This window comes from Mesoplodon bidens (genome assembly GCF_964165515.1).
Source record: "Mesoplodon bidens genome assembly, chromosome: 10".
In the NCBI taxonomy this organism is placed as follows: Eukaryota; Metazoa; Chordata; class Mammalia; order Artiodactyla; family Ziphiidae; genus Mesoplodon; species Mesoplodon bidens.
In genome coordinates, this window is record NC_138172.1 from 36936303 (window position 1) to 36955058 (window position 18756).

The following is an 18756-nucleotide window of genomic DNA, read 5'->3' on the forward strand; positions in this document are numbered from 1 at the left end:
GAGGGAGTTCCAGGCGTGGGAACGTGTAGGACAATGGAAAGGCCCTGAAGGCTTTCGTGAGGGAACAGAGCTGGGAAGGCTGAGTGAGGCATGTTTCCTGAGCAGAAAGGAGGCGCGTGGTTTTTCCAAGGGGACGTGACTTCCATCACGCCCCGTGGCCTGCCCAGGTGTGTGGCTTTATCTGATGGGACCAGGACTCAGGGAGCTCTTTCAGTGCCTGGGCTGATTAGGGGCGGGGGGCCACCCCCAGCCGCCCCTGGAGCTGAGAGAGGCCAGCGAGGCCAGGAGGCTCTGTGTCCTCCGGCTGCTTGGTTGATCTTCGGCTCACCTATTCTTTCTGGTAAAGTAGCCTTGGGTGTTCTTACTGGTCCCTATTATGGGCTGAATGTTTGTCCTCCCATGGGTTGAAGCAATAACTCCCAGGTGATGGTGTTTGGAGGTGGGGCCTTTGGAAGGTAATTAGATTTAGATTAGGGCAGGAGGTGGGCCCCTTGTGGTGGGGTTAGTGATCTTATAAGAAGAGGAAGAGGGAAAGGTCACGTGCATTTATAGTGCGAAAGCAGCTGCGTGCAGGCCAGGGAGAGGGCTGTCACCAGGAACCGAATCTGCTGGCACCTTGACCGCGACTTCCAGTCTCCAGAACGGTGAGAAACAAATGTTTGTTGTTTAAGCCCCGCAGTCTGTGGTGTTGCATTACAGCTGAGACAGTCCCCTTTTGTTCACTCAACACATTTACTCAATGTCCACTGTGTATGTCAGGTACTGTGCACAGCATTGGGGAGAGAGAAACAAGGAGAATGACAGGGAAACGGTCAGCAGGGGTGGTGACCAAGGCTTTGAAGGGAAGCCCGGGGGGAGGCCAAGTGATGGTGAGAGCACGGGAGGGGCTGTCTTAGTCCGGGGGCTCAGGGAAGGTCTCCTCGCGGACCCTTGTCCTGTGTGAAGAGAGGCATCCACACCATGATCCAGAGAAGAGAAATCCAGGAGAGAAACAACGGCTAACACCACCAAGGTCTGGAAGCTGGTGAGAACGTCCGTGGGTATTTGAGGCCCAGGAGTACGCTTCCACACGTGAGGCAGAGTGAACAGGTTGGGGTGGGACAGGAGATGAGGCTGCAGAGCTGGATGGGATCCTGATCCCAGAGAATGTCATCAGTCTGTGTGACAATCTAGAATTTAATGAGTGCAATTCGAAGACCCTGAAAAATTTTCTACAGGGGAGGGACAGGATGTGATATATATATGTTTTTTAGGCTACACTGCACGGGATCCTAGTTCCCCAAGAAGGGATCAAACCCGGGCTCCGTCAGTGTAAGCGCCGAGTCCTAACCACTGGGCCGCCACGGAACTCCGTTTTTTTTAAAAGCTCTCTCAGGCTGCTGTGTGGGGTAGAGGCTGGGGCGGGTGCCAGGATGATGGTGGCACGAGCAGGATGGTAGCAGTGGGAGGTGACAGGAAGTGGCCTGAGGTGTATCTTCGAGGTAAAACGTACACGACTTGCTAACAGTGTCACGCGTGGGCAGGACAGAGTTGTTTTCCACATGAGAGGCAGGAGTAACTGGGTAGATGTGGGAAGATGAGGAGAAGGGCAGGAAGGGGAGGAGTGGGCAGACCCAGGGCGCCCTCAGGAGCTGCGTGGTTCAGGTGCTTGTTTGCTGGCCCTCAGTGACGTACAGCTGGAACTGGAAACCCGGGGCTGGGGGAGATCCTGTGCAGGGAGGGGAAGGGTTACATGCAGTTAGAGATGAACCCAGGGGGCGCTCAATGTTCAGAGAAGGACCAGTTCAGGAAGGAGGAGGGCAATCAGGAGAGGTCAGTGGCACGGAAGCTTAGAGTAAGCTGTAAAAAGGCCAAGGACAACCACCTCAGACACCACTGGGAGATCCAACGAAAGGAAAACAGGAGGCCACTGGATTTGGCAAGAAGCAGCAAGACGTGGCAAGAAAAGAGCGGCCTCCACAAGGAACAGGCTGAAGGACCAAGTGGGGAGGGCTAAGCAGAAAAGGGGCAGAACAGAGGCAGCAGCTAGATGGGGGTCGAGACTGAGGGAGAGCCTGTTTTATTTTTAGGATGGGTGAGAGCCTGCTGCAGGCCAATGGGGAGAAGGCAAGAGATAGTTGCAGGAATGCATGAGAAGCCAGGGGACCCAGAACACAAGGGGCACGAGTCAGAGGAAGGAGCACAAACGCCTCCACTTTGAGGGGAGGGGCGCAATCACAGGTGCAGCTGGCACTGGAGGACCTGCTGGTGACAGACAAGCCCGACTGCCCAACTTTCACAGGGAAGTGTGAGGGGGAGGCAGTGGCTGGGAAGGGAAAGTGGGAAGGGAGAAGCCACTTCAGCGCGGACTGCGCGTAAGGTGTGGGGAGAGGCTCGGAGTGAAACAGCCGCCGTGTGGTGCCCTGTGGTGACTGCTCTCAGAACTGCTCAGGCTGGGGCGCAGCTGGGCCACCACCTGGCTCGCATTAAAGACATGCTAGCTTCCTGCGGACTGGGAGGTCCTGCCATCCCAGCAGGGTCTGGAGCCACTACCGGAGGACCAGGATGTTTTTATATACTTCATACATCTCAACAGTACAGACCAAGTTTAAAGGGATGAATGATTTTTTTTTTTTTTTTTTTTTTTTTGAGGTACGCGGGCCTCTCACTGTTGTGGCCTCTCCCGTTGTGGAGCACAGGCTCCGGACGCGCAGGCTCAGCGGCCATGGCTCACGGGCCCAGCCGCTCCGCGGCATGTGGGATCTTCCCGGACCGGAGCACGAACCTGTGTCCCCTGCATCGGCAGGCGGACTCTCAACCTCTGCGCCACCAGGGAAGCCCGATGAATGATTTTTTGATTCAGGAGCCAATGAAAAGAGGACCCATGATTTAGACAAGAATTTATTTTCAGGACTACACGTTTACTACAGATTAAAATTTAATATAATTTAATTTACATACAAAGACAACTCTGGAGAACTGACTACCTGGATACAATGTGGCCTGGTGTTAGGTGGAGTAATTGAGGGTGTGACACACTCAGGCCTGAGCAGACACCAACTTGCTCATACCAAAGAAGTAGGATTTCTCTCTTTCGCTCATCACTTCAAAATGCAGCGGCCTCCTGCAGAAGTTACACTCGGCTGAGGAATGTGGCTTGAGTTCCAGCCCAACTCGCTTCCACGTGGCCAGCAGATTCTCTGTGAGGAAGAACAGTTTTTAAAAATTAAAGGCAGTACATACCCAAGACAAATGGAAACACATGCCCCCAACAAAAACTTGCACACAAATGTTCACAGCAGAATTATTTTCATAATAGTCAAAAAGTGGAAATAACCCAAACATCCGTCAATTGATGGATAGACAAAATGTGGTATATCTGTACCAAGGAAGATTATTTGGTAATAAAAAGAAATGAAGTGCTGATTCATGCTACAACATGGCTGAACCTTGAAAACACTGTGCTGTGAAAGAAGCCAGGCATAAAGGGCCATATATTGTACGATTCCACTTACATAAAATGTAATGTATAGGCAGAAAGTGGATCAGGGCTGATGGAGGCTGGGGATGGGGAGTGGCTGCTAAGGGGTGTGTGGTTTCTCTTTGAGGTGACGAAAATGTTCTGGAATCAGAGTGGTGACGGTTGCACCACATTACCTAAAAACCACTGAATTTCATACTTTGAAAGGGTGGAATTTGCGGTATGTGAATTCCATCTTAATAGGCTGTTATAAAAAAAAAAAAAAAAAAAACCCAACTCTGGCTTTCCTTTACATGCCTTCAGGAAAGAAGTGGCTCCCACATGGCTCCACTGTGTCGGGCTGAGCACTCCTAGCAGAGCAGCCCTAAAGGCTCCAGGCAGGGAAAACACCTCGGACAGGGGTGGTGGCTCAGGAGGAGAACGCACCTTTGAGGCAGAGGCAACCAGGAGCAGCCCATTGGTCTCTGCCTTTAGGTGGACGCGGCGGGGTGAAGGACTCGCTTCTACAGAACTATGAGAATATAAAATGCTGAACAGTGACTCTCATCAGAAGGGGTTCGTGTGGAGTTGGTTCAGAGAACAGAGGGAAGTGCAGAGCTGAGCTCTGGAGGCCCGGGCAGACTTAGGCCTTCAGAGGCATCTCTCCTGCAACAGCCGTGACCGGGCATCCTTGCGTCACCCAGACAGGGGCATGGGAACAGTGAGTGGATGAGCAGGCTCCCTCAACACTTCCCAAATGACTGCACCCTCCTGAAGTGAACGCAAATGACTAAGTGTCTTTTACAGTTTTATACCATCTGAGAACATTCTGAATTACTTGGAAAAAGAAGAGACAAATCTGAATGACTCTGAATGGCTTCAATTACAGACACTGAAAAGACAGCTTCATGCCACTCTCCCATGAGGTGCTGGCCGCTCCCCGGCTACTCACCCACAAAGTAGTTCATCATCTGTGGCGTGTGGTGGGGCGTGGGGGCGATGCGCAGCAGCTCCTCCCCCCGGGGCACCGTGGGGTAATTGATCGCTTGGACGTAGATGTTATGTCTGCTCATTAGCTCGTTACAGACCTCCGTGTTTTTAGCAGCATCTGCAACCTAAGTTTGATAACAGAAGGTGAGACCAGAACTGGATGGACCACCTCTTAGCAGAGACTAGTGACACGCATGCCCACGTGGCTCAGGCTGGAGCCGCGTATGCAAGCCTGGCACAGAGGTAAAGTGCTGCCCAGACACCTGAGACTTAAAGGGTCCAGTGTTGTTCACTACAGACCAGAGGACTGAAACCATATTAGAAGTAAATTTCACACTGATCTCCCCACCCAGACTCCGAATGGGGGAAACGGGAGCTTCTGTGACCCCAGTATGACGGTAGTTGGACGTGTGCATCCTGGGGATAAGGCAGCTTTTATACCAGCTTCACTACTCAGATGAATTCAACTGTGACAGCAACAGGGCTACCCTTTGTAGTGGGCAAAGCAAGACCCATTTCAAAATTAAATGAATAAAAAGCCATACTTCAAAGCTAGCCAAGCTCAGGCTTCCGGAGCTTTCCAGATACAAGCTCTGTGTTTACCCTGTCAAGGCTAGTGCTCTGGAGAAGGAACCTCTGCTCCAGCCTGCTGGGTTCAAAGGCTTCATTCTCATTGTGAAGTCAACCAAAGGCGGAAACACGGCAGAGGGCCACTGGCTACAGTCCCTCGCCCTGGCAGTCACACTGCCACAGCCCAACTTCAGGAGGGCGTGAACCAGAACATCTCCCATCAAGTGCGGAGCCCCGGCCCCCAGCGGGTCCAATCACAAGCCGCTCATTACCCGGACGGGGATGATGTGACTGGGGCAGTGGACGACTGGAAGGCTGGCGTCCATCAGCATCTGCCTCATGAGCTTGACGTTGCGCTGGTGCTGGCGGCGAAGCACCCGGCCCTCGGTGCTCTTCAGGATCCGCACAGACTCCAGCGCTCCAGCCAGCAGCATGGGTGGCAGGGAGGTGGTGAAGATGAAGCCCGCTGCATAGGACCGGATGGTGTCGATCAGGGAACTCGTGCTGGCGATGTACCCTCCAACACAGCCAAAGGCTTTGCCTGGGAGGAGACAGGCTCATTTATTACAGCAACTGCCCTAAGTGTGCACAGCCAGGTGCTGCAGAGCCTCAGAGCACTCACTCTTCTCTTCCTCATCTTTATTTGCCCTAAGACTCATATCAAGCCCATTTCTGAACAGGAAAAAGCTGAGAACGTTATGAAAGGGTCTTGACCAAAGTCACAAGGCCAAGCTGGTGTCTGACCAGGATCAAAGCGCAGGTATCCAGACCAGGCCTGGCACCGGCGACTGACCACAGCGTGCCTGAACCCCACGTGCCACCTCCCTTCCCACCCAGGCTGGCTGCATCCCCCCTCGCTCTGCACTGCGCCTGCTCCAGGACAGGGTCTGAGCGGGGGGCTCACTGTGAGAATTACTCTTGAGGCCGAATGTCACCCAGCTAAGACATTAACTGTTTTGGCAGGGCTGGTATTAATTTCTACTTAAGTAACCACAAAACTCTGACAAGGAGTGTTTGCTGGATAAATATGAAAACTCAGACCCTGTTAGGGTTGATTTAGGGCCGGCCTCATTTTTCAATTCTTGTTAAGTCCCCTTGTATAATCGGTATCTCGGGTTTCAGGATTAATGACTCCAGAAGAGTCCTCCTCGATCTTAACATTATGTTCTGTAATTAACAGTCTTGCTTGAGCCCCACGCACTGCTGGGTTGGTATAATCTCTGACAGTGGAAAATTTCTCTCTCCAGCCCTTTTCATCTCACAGTGACCATACCTTCAAAGAGCCCACGTCATAAAAGCTCTTTACAAGAAAAGGGCTGCTGGAATTAGGACACATGAACAAGAGCTTTCCTCTTGGCAAGGCTCTGCCCTGCGAGGCCCCAGGCTCTACTGGTCTGCACGATGTTCTCACGCCCCTTCACGGTGCTGAAGGACGCTCTTTTTTTTTTTTTTTGCAGTACGCGGGCCTCTCACTGTTGTGGCCTCTCCCATTGCTCCGGCACAGGCTCCGGATGCGCAGGCTCAGCGGCCATGGCTCACGGGCCCAGCCACTCCGCGGCATGTGGGATCTTCCCAGACCGGGGCACGAACCCGTGTCCCCTGCATCAGCAGGCGGACTCTCAACCACTGCGCCACCAGGGAAGCCCTGAAGGACGCTCTTTTTTGCCTGTCCTTTCCTTTACCAACTGCAGGCTGTAAAGTGGCACTTTAGCTAACCACTACATGGTCTCCAGCTGCCTTAGTAACTTTTGAAATTCTCAGATTTGTACAGTTGGACTTGCCTGGTGGCGCAGTGGTCAAGAATCCACCTGCCAATGCAGGGGACATGGGTTCGAGCCCTGGTCCGGGAAAATCCCACATGCTGTGGAGCAACTAAGCCGGTGTGCCAAAACTACTAAGCCTGCATGCCACAACTACTGAGCCCTCGTGCCACAACTACTGAAGCCCGTGTGCCTAGAGCCCGTGCTCTGCAACAAGAGAAGCCACTGCAATGAGAAGCATGCCTACCGCAATGAAGAGTAGCCCCTGCTCGCCGCAACTAGAGAAAGCCTGTGTGCAGTAACAAAGACCCAATGCAGCCACAAAAAAAAAAAAAAATTGTACAGTTTACATTTTTACCTCATAGACAAAAGAATGTCTACAGTAATTGTTTGTATACAGTTCATTTATCTTCTCCAAGCTGAGGTGGGTTCTATTGTTACCTCCATCATATTGATGAGGAAACTGAGGCACAAGGAAGTTAACCACAAAGCCAAGGTCACACAGCTAGTGAGTTATTAAGCATGCAAGATTTACACCCAGCAGGCAGCATGGCTATGGAGTCTGGAAGAGTCTGGAGTTGCTCCAAGAGACATGGCCTCTCTGTTGGGAGGAGCAGAGGAAATACAAAGTAGCCAGGTGAACTGGAATGTTCCCACCCGATAGGCACAGAGCTCAGCGCTTCACAACACAATGCCTGACCTGCAGCTCTAGGAGAAAAGCACTAAAATTCTTCTTCTTTTTTATTCTTTTATTTTTTTAAATTTTTTTTTTGTGGTACGCGGGCCTCTCACTGCTGTGGCCTCTCCCGTTGCGGAGAACAGGCTCCGGACGCGCAGGCTCAGCGGCCATGGCTCATGGGCCCAGCCGCTCCGCAGCATGTGGGATCCTCCCGGACCGGGGCACGAACCTGTGTCCCCTGCATCGGCAGGCGGACTCTCAACCACTGCGCCACCAGGGAAGCCCTATTTTTTTTTTTTAATATAAGGGAAAAATCTGACGCACAGAGAGTAAAGGCTGTTGCCACGGCGTATACCTAAAGCCACAACTATGTTTGGAATGAGCTCAGATGGCAACAAATGGTACTTCTATCACGTTAGGCTGTGAGATTTACTTTGATTCTGGGGGCCGTGCCATGACTCAAGGGATTCTGATAAGCTGTGCCACCACTCACTGAGGAAAGAAAAACTCACTCAAACAAGTGACCCAGGCTTTAGATGCTATCAGACCACCTCCTCACCTGACCTGTTAGACCAGTAGTCCTTGGCCTTGTTAGGAGAATGGAATTTTAGTGCAGATTACAGACTGTGCAGAGTGTACATACCAAGCGTTCCAGAAATGATGTCCATTTTTGGCATAACTCCATCCCGATCGCCAATCCCTCCTCCTTGAGCCCCGTACAGCCCAACCGCATGGACCTCATCCACAAAGGTGATTGCTCCAAACTCATGGGCCACGTCACACAGCTCTTCCAGTGGGCACACTGCCCCTAGGAGAGACCACAGACCGCATTGAAGTGCTTGCTATTTCACGAATTTCTGTTTTGGTAAGAGTTAGAACACAGCAACGTACGTTCTAAGATATCTTTAACATTGGGGAAACCAATTAACTTCCCCCAGTTTCTGGATTACCTTGGGGTTTGGAGCCTAGTAAAAGCCAGAAGAGAATATCTACATTCAGCCCAATCTATACAGTGTCCTGCAACTACAAAATCCTGGCAAAGTGAAAAGAAACTACAAAAATGAAATAAATATCACACTTTAAAGAAGTTCAGGCCTTGTTTTCATTTAAGATTTCAGATTGGCCTCTACCTAGACTTACCGTCCATTGAGTGCACAGTTTCAAATGCGACAATCTTGGGGACAGCAGGGTCAGACCTCTGCAGCAGTTCTCGGAGGTGGCTGACATCATTGTGGCGGTAGATGTACTTTGGCACTCGGCTGTTCCAAATCCCTTGGATCATGGAGGCATGGTTCCCAGAATCAGAGTAAATCTCACAGCCTAACAAGACAAAAATGCTATTTATTGCCATCTGCACCAAAGACAAATTATTTCCTCGACAGTCAAGGACAACAGACTTTGACCTGAAAATGCTGCTTTGCCCAGTAGGAAAAAGACCCTGCGTGCCAGTTTCTTTCTGGAAAAATAACTAACTAGTTATTCTCCTCTGAGAGGGCCTATAGGTGTAAAATAACCCAGTGGCATGCAACTAATCTGCTTTTAAATCTGGCTGTCTCACTCCAAACTCAATGGAAAGATAACTTTCCAGCGAAAAGGGCTTTCCAATGCAGGGGACACAGGTTTGATCCCTGGTTCGGGAAGATCCTACATGCTGCGGAGCAACTAAGCCCGTGTGCCACAACTACTGAGCCTGGGCTCTAGAGCCCACGTGCCACGACTACTGAAGCCAGCGAGCCACAACTACTGAAGCCCGCGCGCCTAGAGCCCATGCTCCACCATAAGAAAAGCCACCACAATGAGAAGCCCGCGCACAGCAACGAAGACCCAATGCAGCCAAAAATAAATAAATTAATTTAAAAAAATTTTTTTTAAAAAGAAAGATAACTACACATAATTAAGAGAATTCTCCAAAGGATTTTCTTAGAGTGCAAAGCACACTGGAAGCAATTAGCTTAAAGACAAGCACTGCAAATCTGATTCTTCATTGTTATCATGTTCTACTGGCATTTATAATGTACAGTTAACACTTTATGCTCAATTCAAGAACAAATGCTCCCAGTTACTATCATAACTCTTGAGTGGTTCTGGTAAGCTTTCTTTGTTGTCAATATTCCTGTTACTACTAAGAAAGCCAGAAAACTCTAAGGCACCCATGACAGGCTTCCTACCTGGCATCATCTTAGCCAGAGTGAAGAGGGTCGAGTCGTTGGCCACAAAGCACGAGGAAAACAGGAGTGCTGCATCTTTCCCGTGGAGGTCAGCCAGCTCCTGCTCCAGGTCCACATGGAATTTACTAGTTCCAGAAATATTTCTAGTACCCCCTGCTCCAGTACCATGCTGTTTCAAAGTGTCCCTTTAAAAAAAAAAAAAGAGCAGACAGAAAATAAATCTCATGGTTCTGAATACAATGTGAACATTCCTCCAGTATCCAGGAGACTGAAACTGATGTTGATGTAGCACCTCTCTCCCTGTGAATGAGAAGTTCACACAAGTTTCAACCCACTTCATCTCTAGACTGGGCGGGAGAAGGTCTCAACACCAGGGTGATGAGGCCTCTAGGGAACATCAAGAGCAAGTGTTAACAATCTTAGTTGAGTTTTAGTTAACTTACTGAGATTTCTTTTCTCTGACAGACATCTTTTTCTCCAATAACACGACCTCAGGCTCTAGAGGGACATCTTGAATGGTGGTTACCTAAACCCTCTGTGAACCGGTCCCATAATGTTAGGCTATCTCTATTACTAAACCTCAGACTGGGCTCTCTCTAGCAAGCCTCCTTAGAGAGTTTGACCAGCAACTCTCTCAAGTGTTCCTAGTCATGGCAAACTTCCTGAAGGACATGAACGACAGGCTCTACCAGCCTTTTTTTTTTTTTTTTTAATATTTATTTATTTGGTTGCACTGGGTCTTAGTTGCAGCAGGCAGGCTCCTTAGTTGTAGCGTGTGAACTCTTAGTTGCAGCATGCATGTGGGATCTAGTTCCCTGACCAGGGACTGAACCCAGGCCCCCTGCATTGGGAGCATGGAGTCCTAACCACTGTACCACCAGGGCAGTCCCTCTACCATCCAGTGCTGCTCGATTTGTATTTCTCCACCCACAGCCACAAGCCAGGAAGCCTCTGTCCAAGACTTGCCTGTGGAGGGGTAGTAAGTGAGTGGACATGTGTAGTCAATGAGCCCAGAAACTTAAACTCTCACAAAGGGGCTTCACCAACTACTTACACATTAGAGTTTCTCTAAAAGTAACCTGTACATATTTTTAAAGGCTAAAAAGAGCATTTTGCTATGGCGCACTTTCAGCTGCTGAATATCCCCCCCATAAAAGATCCAATTTCTATAAATCATCAGTGTCTTGCTAAGTCATGCCAGTGATATCTGAAAACTGAAGGCTACTTACATGACGGCTCCACACACCCGTGGGTGGCAACTCATTCCTAGGTAGTCATTGCTACACCAGACGGACACCTGCTTTTTGGTGATGAGAGAGTCTGAGTAGTCATCTGCCATGGGGAAGAACTGCGCCCTCCGGTTCACAGTTTTGAAAACTCGATAGGTATGGTCATTTTTTTTCTCATCAATTTTCTTCTCAAAGAAATGATCATACTGAAAAGTGGAAACAGCTAAAAACCGAACAAAAGATGGTACAGTTTGACGGTTAAAAAGCACATCTAGGCTTTGGTGTAAGACCTAGTTTCCAATCCCAGCTTGGCCATTCGGGAGCAAGGAGATTCTGGACAAACTAACGAAGTACTCATCTGGGAAAGTTCCTTGACATCCTTATCTTGAGTCTGTGTATGTCTCAAATGACACTGTCTGACCCCGTGAGCAGACAGTAGGTATTAAGAGAGATGAGGCAGGCTATCAATAGGATTGGCATTCACTATAGCCAAGAGCATCTACTTGCATCAAGCAAGAGACATGGCTTTTAATCCACAACTCACCATGCAATTATACATTTAATCTGATGTATGTTTAAGTTATAAACTCTCCTGCATCAGGCAAATAACGAGGAGACTCACATTTTGGCAAGTTATCTTGAAGAAGGTGGGACACTCCTTCTGGTCGTTGCTTTCGCATGATATCCTGAAAGTTCTTCAGCAAACCACTCAGCTCCCCTCCATCCGTCTTCACACTAATCACACTGGGATTCACTGAGGTTTGGGCAACCTCTGTAACAAAAGTAACAAGAGGCAAAGGGGACCAATGTTCTATTCTGAGTCTACAATACCTTCCAGTCATACTGTTAAAAATGGCTTACTGCCTAGTTCACAAAAAAAGCCCATCATAACGAAAGTGAGATGTAACCGAGTGTATGAAGCTTCTCTTCTTTAGTTACTGTTTGGTTTTGTTTTCAGAGCTACCAGTCAGCTTTGAGGAACATTAAAGTCCAAAGCTTTTTTTTTCTGGCTGGTTTGCCTTCCCCATCGCACCCGCCCTACCCTAATTGAGACAATTTTCTTCACAGAAAACAATTTCAGCCACTTGTATCATTTCTGCTGAGGAGAATTTCTGGGGACCATGGATACAGCCACAAGTGGAATTAAGGTTGCCACTCAATGACCACCACTAAGACACACAGCTTGGGAGTCCTAAAACTAGCACTTACTGCAGTAACACTCTTTTTCACCTTTTATCCAACCAAATGGTGGGAAAGAAACAAAGGGCAACTGGTAATAGTTTATGCCTAAGGGGTATTTTCAGAAATTAAAGAATTACTGTAAAAGCTGGTTACATCCTACACACACACACACAGAAAAAAAACTCCCACATTTTGCCATACAGTCCTCTATCTTCATGACCTTTCCTCCTCAGCCCTAAAACAGGAAGGTGCTGACACAAATACTACTCTAATAATAGTTCACACAGAAATCTGAGGGTCTGAAAGAGCCAAAGAACCTCTTTGCTCTTCTGATGGCTCATGTCATCTGTTTACCTTCCCTCACGGCATGCATTTCCTGCACATCCTCCTGAAGCTCTAGGCTGGCTTTGCAGAAGACGCTGCTGCCGCCCTGGCTCATCTGGGCTGCCAGGAAAGGGCATTTGCTCGCAGTGCCCTGGCTCGCGGCAAGGGAGGGGTGTCCAGACGGAAGCTGCGTGCCATCTGGAGTCTGCTGGGATCCATCAGGAGCCTGCTGCACCTTGGCTTTGGCAGTTTTGTCCTCTGAGGGGGGAAATGTTAAAACTGAAGCATCAGATCTGGTTGCACGGTACACAGAAGCCCACTTGTTTCTTTCTCTTGTTGCCTCAAAGACAAACCTTATACTTACTCTATCCCATGATCCAAAGACAAGTTTATTCTTATTAGGTTCTGCTAAATCAACTGTTTTCTCATCTGCCTCACTGGATACAATGTTCCTGTGAAGAGTTAACTGGCACAGTTCACCTACCTCTCAAACCCATAGTATTTCTCACTTATAAATCCCCGAAGTAGTATTTTCTAGTTCTGGACAGCCCATCATTCTTGAGTTGAATTATTTCCAGTAAATCTACCCCAAGTACACTCGGCATATTTCATGCGAGGACACACTCTTGAAGGTAACTGGAAGAGGTCATATGGTTTTTTTCTCTGCTAATATTTTCTAAACAGATTCTTGACAAAAAAAGCTTGCCATTGGGCTTCCCTGGTGGCGCAGTGGTTGAGAGTCCGCCTGCCGATGCAGGGGACACGGGTTCGTGCCCCGGTCCGGGAAGATCCCACATGCTGCAGAGCAGCTGGGCCCATGAGCCATGGCCGCTGAGCCTGCGCGTCCGGAGCCTGTGCTCCGCAACGGGAGAGGCCACAGCAGTGAGAGGCCTGCGTACCGCAAAAAAAAAAAAAAAAAAAAAAGCTTGCCATTGCTTAACAGATAAACTACCAGTTTTCTCTAAATGCCTCAAAGAAGTTCATGACTTAATGCAGTTGGCTGGTAATTAAGCTTCTAGACTTCCCTCTCCCCTTGAGCAAATGCATTCATCTTCCTTCCAGAGAAGACTTTCTTCATCATTCTGGAATCCTCCTGTGAGTCATAGGCTAGGCTCTCCTACAACTTGGGCAGTGTCTCAATACAGTTTGTATTAAAATCTATAAAGGAAAGCAAAAAAATTGCCTTGGGGAATTCCCCAGCAGTTCAGTTGTTAGAACTCCACCCTTCCACTGCAGGGGGCAAGGGTTCAATCCCTGGTGTGGTAACTAAGATCCCACATGCCATGCAGTGAAAAAATAAAAATTAAAAAAAAACCTGCTTTCAAGTTCATTTCACTCACTATAAAAGTCAGTAAATACATATTCATTGTAGGAAGTCTAGAAAAATAGAGTTCTATTATTCAAAACATAACCATTGCAGACAACTTGGCAAATTATCTTTCTTTACCCCTTATGTGTAGATTTAGAAAAAGGTGTACTTATTCTGTATATGCTTGTTTATTCTGCCCTTTTCATTATAAAGATCTACATAAACTAGTAAATAGTTTGTGAATATCATTTGTGATGGATGCATGGCAGTCTATCAAGTGGATAAGTCACATTTTACTCAACCAGGCATAGAAGAGGAATCTACTGCTAGGGACAGAATGGTAAAAAACATAACTAAGTCCTAAACAATGGTAAAGAGGAAAAGAAATCCTAGAAAGGATTAAATACTTTCTAGTAAAAAACATTCTTTTCTTACAGGTCCACATCCAGAGAACACACCTAACAGAGCCTATAAGGTAAATTATTCCCTAGAATTAAGTGGTATCTGAAAAGCTTCGTTCTTTCCTGGCAAAGACAGACCAAAACTGAATCTCTGATCTGTTTATTAAAAGCAAAATTTAAAAATTCATATACAAAATAAAGATGCATGTGTTAAGGGAATTCCCTGGTGGTCCAGTAGTTAGGACTCAGCACTTCCACTGCAGGGGGCTTGGGTTTGATCCCTGGTCAGGGAACTAAGATCCCGCAAGACATGCCAAAAAAAAAAAAAAAAAAAAAAGATACATGTGTCAAAAAAATCACTACTTTAACAAATTTTGTATGATTCTACTTATGTGAGGTTCTAGAGTAGTCAAATTCATAGAGAGAAAGTAGAATAATGTTTGCTAGGATCTGGGGGAGGAGGATGGGGAGTTAGTATTTAGTTGGCACAGAGTTTCAGTTTGGGACAATGAAAAGAGTTCTGGACACTGGATGGTGGTGATGGCTGCAGAACAATATGAATGTACTTAATACCACTGTACACTTAAAAATGGTTGAGATGGTAAGTTTTATGTTATATGCATTTTGCCACAGTAAAAAAAATAATTTAAAAAAGAGAAAAAACCTCAGCATCCGTGCATTTAGTTGGAGCCGTGTGACTAGTTCTGGCCAATGGATGTTGTGTGTTGCTTCCTGGCTAAAATATCCAAGAGCTGGTGGGGCTGAGTATTTGATGATATTAGGAAATTGCATCATTTTTTAGGTGTGATAATGATATTGTGATGGTGCTTTTAGAAAGAACTCATAGGGACTTCCCTGGCGGTCCAGTGGTTAAGAATCTGCGCTTCCACTGGTTCGATCCCTGGTTAAGGAACTAGGATCCCGCATGCCACGTGGTGTGCCCCCGCATGCAAAAAAAAAGAAAGAATTCATATCTTTTAAAGGTGCATACTGATATTTACAGAGGAAATTTCTGGAATCAGTTTCAAGTTAATCCAGTGGGAGCAGACGGGGTGAATGGGGACACAAGTGAAGCAAAATTGGCCCTGGATTGATTATTGTTGTTCATAATTGAAATTTACTGTTATGAAAAGTTTTTAAAAGATGAGCTGGTTTGAGACCCTCTCACTTTCCCCTTATGCAACAGTGACCCAAAAGCCACCTATTTCAGAGTTAAAGCTGTAGGACACCAGAGTGTGGAACCCCAGGTCACTGCTTAGAACAGAATTGCCCTGATGACCCAAAGTGGACCTTGTGTGAACAAGATAGAAATCTTTATGTGTTAAGCCCTGAGATTTGGGGGTTGCTTGATACCTCAGTGTAGCCTAACCTAACTGAAAAACTCACAGGTAGAGTTGACTTTGAAGATGGTTTAGCCTGGAATAGCCTATGTGGTCTGGAGCCAGACAAAGAGATAAGTATGATAAGTGACTGCATAAGAAACTACCAGGAATTTGGGAAGGCATAGCACAGAAAGGAATTGAGGGCAAAAGGCACAGGTCAGGCAACATAGCAAAGGCAAGGGAAAAAAAAAAAAAAGAAAAAAATCACAACTTTAAAAGCTACAAGCTTCTACATTCCAACTTTACATAAAGATTCCAACTTTACATAAAGATTCCAACTTTACATTTACATGAATGAGGCACTGACAACTCACAAACTCCAACAGACACTGACATGCAATCCACAAGGTGGAATGCTGGCCACTGTTTCACCTTTAAAGATGTGAAAACTAAAACTGCCTACTTAGTGGGGTTAGGATGACAATTCCATGAGATAATCTATGCAGAGAACTGACCCTGGCACCAAGTAACCGCCTCGCGTGACCCTCATCAGCACTGTGCATGAGAATTGCTTCCAGGGTCTTGTAATGAATGCAAACATCACCACTCTCTACTTCATTGCTAAGGGCACTTACTCTCGTTGGCCGGAGGGGTTTCTTTGACCTGCTGGCAGAGTACTGCTGAAGTGGACAGGGCCCGAGGGGCTGGCTTGGCCCCAACTTCCATCATCTTAGGGCAGTTTTGGGCATAGAACAATAGAGATTTGCCTGCCTTCTGCAGAAAGGCCTGAGGCACTCGGGATAAGAATGGGCAGCGGCGAACAACAGTCTCCATGTCCCGGAGGTGCACTGATCCTGTACAAAGATGAGGAGTGACACCAACACTTGTTAATAATCACGCAAATACCACTCCAAAGTCACTGGGTTCAGGTGTCACCTGAAGTTTATAGCAAGGGTACTGTGGGATACTAACAAGTCTCACTCAAAAATGTCTAAGGACAGCACTGATGAGGGACTCAACTAAGAAGTGGTGACCACACTCTACCCAGATCACCTTCATTCCCCAGCTCCATACAAAGGCACCTGCAAAACTACTTTACCAAATACGGTAAATACTGATGATCAATAACCAAGGGGGTGGGACAGGAGGGACAAGTCAGGAACAGGTTTGGGAGGTCAGAGGCTCCTTGAGGAAGATACACAGTGCAGAAGTGCAGATAACACACCTTGGCACCCACCCAGGTGAAGAAGTGAGGCCAGGGAAGAAGCCACTGTCATCCATCAAGGCAGAGAAGACTCTTAGGGATCCTGATCTTCTCCTGGTCCCTACACTCCCAGACCCCAAGAAGGCATCCAGTCCGGCCCTGGGTTCCTGAGGCCAGGATTTCCCCGAGGTTATGCCCCTACAGCTCCGTGAACTGGGCATAACTGAGAAAGGAGGGGGCATAAAGAAGGCCAGGGATACGAGGGGAAGCGCCGCTGGGGCTAACTGGGAAGAGACAAGGGCTAAAAAATGAGGGCCGTGGGTCTGGCGGAAAGTGGTGGTCCTGGGCAGGGGAGGTCTGTAGTTACCCGGGGCGTCGAGAGCTCGAGAATAACGGGAGATGTCTAAGAAGGGAATTCGAAAGCGGTCAGTTAAACGGGGAACGCCGGGAGGGGGCCGATCAGGTAGAAGATCGGGCATATGAAAGTTGACCCCGAGGCGGCGGGTGATTGGAGCGGTGGGGGATGGGGTCCCAATGGCCGGAGTAGCGGGGCGCAGGCAAGCAGGACACGCGGGGGTTGTCCCCGGCCGCGCCGCATCCAGAGCGCGGGGCCCTCACCTGCGCGGGAGACTCGGCGGCGGCGGCGGCGGCGGCGGCGGCGGCGGCGGCGTGTACCCAAACAAGGGCAGAAACAAACCCTTGCCCTTATCCGCGAGAATCCTCAGGCCGCGAACCCAGTCGTCCTAATATACACAGATAGACAGCTGCGCATGCGCCATGGGCCGGGGCATCCTCCGCGCAGGCGTGCCGCGGCGCGCTCCACAAGTTGGAAGGGCTGGGCGGGGCGTAAAGGCCCTCTTCCTTAGGCTCGGTTTGTGCTGGTGGGACCTGGGCTTACCGGGACTGCCTGCTGGGAGGACGAAGAACAAGGCTGGGGACGGATGACTTCATGCTGCACCACCTTGCCGCTTCCCCTAACTACCCTATGCTTCAGAATCCTTTGTGGATCATAAAAGGGCAGAGTCGGAGGTGAAGCACCTCTAGGGCAACCAGGGGGTTATAGGGCTGCAAAAACGGGTGCCTTGGATATAGAGGAGGGAGGGGAAACGAGGGGTTCCGGACCAGGGTCTTAAGCAGGATCTAACCCACCCGGGGCTTTTTTCATGGCGGAGGGCTTCCCGGAGGAGGTGGGGCTGGAACGACCAAGGATGGAGTGGTCCTGGGGGTGATGCCCAGGGAGCTGGAGGGAGGGATCCGTAGTGAGGAGGACGAGGAGAAGCAGACGGAGACCCAGCCGTAGCACTTTCTGGTCCGAGATAAAGGGACTTAACCTGATGCAGAGAAGGAGCACAAGGAACAGGACTGGATGGAACCCACACACTACACACTGGGTCGGGGGTGAGGGTGGAGGCATGGGGCCTGACACATAGTTGGGGTTTGACATATATTATTATTTTTATTTTCCACTGTGGGCTGTCCAAAGTCCCTGCTGGCCACCCTGGCTGGGCACCAGCTGGGTGACTCAGTACTCTCTCCCAAAGTTCAGAGTTGCCCTCACCTCCTTTGAGTCTCCCCCAGACCACACCTGTGGAGTACAGCTTGGCAAACCCCTCTCAGGAACGCCAGCCTGGCCTCCTTGCTCCACACCCTTCCCAGCTTAACTTGGGCTTGGTTGGGCTGGGCCCGTGCCAGGCTCAGAGTTGCCCTCCTCCACTCTTCAGGAAAGGACCACCCAGGTTGCTTCCTCCTCAGCTGGGCATTAATAAGAGGGACAAAGTCTAGAGTGATGGTGACCAAGGTGTGTCCAGCTATTTCCCAATTCCCTCTCTTTGAATCTCCAGCCAGCTGCAAGGCAGGTGAGGCGAGTCTCCACCTGAAGAGGAGGCCCCTGGGTCCCGAGTGGCGCTGGGACCATTCCAGGGGTCCAGGATGAGGGCTTTGCCTGGGAATCCAAAGTTCAGCTCTGCCCTGTCCTGCTGAGGGGCCCTGGGCAGTGCCCAACAGCCGGAGAGAGGGTAAGAGAAAAGGTCAGACCCAAGTGCAGCCAAAACAGGGTAAAGGTGGTATTGAGTGCTTTGTCCACTCTGGGCCTCACTTTTCCTTATCTGAGCAATGGGATCATAATCCCTGTTCTGCCTGCGTCGCAGGGCTGTTTGAGTGATCAGAGGCAAAGCAGAAG

At 48.9% G+C, this 18756-nt stretch overlaps 1 protein-coding gene across 2 annotated transcripts; it reads right to left on the bottom strand.

Moving 5' to 3' along the window:
- Positions 1-2864: 2864 nt before the first annotated feature.
- On the bottom strand, positions 2865-17323 carry ALAS1 (5'-aminolevulinate synthase 1). Of its 2 annotated transcripts, none has more exons than XM_081245105.1 (11): positions 17196-17323; positions 16009-16227; positions 12372-12599; positions 11458-11607; positions 10836-11058; positions 9607-9791; positions 8579-8758; positions 8082-8246; positions 5272-5540; positions 4392-4554; positions 2865-3179 (listed from the first exon to the last, which is right to left on the bottom strand). In XM_081245105.1, exons 2-11 carry the CDS (start codon positions 16205-16207, stop codon positions 3019-3021), a joined length of 1923 nt encoding a protein of 640 aa, XP_081101231.1. In that variant the 5' UTR covers positions 16208-16227; positions 17196-17323; the 3' UTR covers positions 2865-3018. The 2 variants fall into 2 exon arrangements, with proteins under 2 accessions (XP_081101231.1, XP_081101230.1); XM_081245104.1 differs by lacking the exon at positions 17196-17323 and adding an exon at positions 16599-16696.
- Positions 17324-18756: the final 1433 nt, after the last annotated feature.

Coding starts and splice junctions, on each gene's coding strand:
- ALAS1 (XM_081245104.1), bottom strand. CDS start 16,650: ATGACAGTGGCTTCTTCCCTGGCCTCACTTCTTCACCTGGGTGGGTGC. Junction 9,792..10,835: donor CGGGTGTGTGGAGCCGTCAT/GTAAGTAGCCTT, acceptor TTTTTTTTAAAG/GGACACTTTGAAACAGCATG. Junction 8,759..9,606: donor TCTGGCTAAGATGATGCCAG/GTAGGAAGCCTG, acceptor TTGTCTTGTTAG/GCTGTGAGATTTACTCTGAT.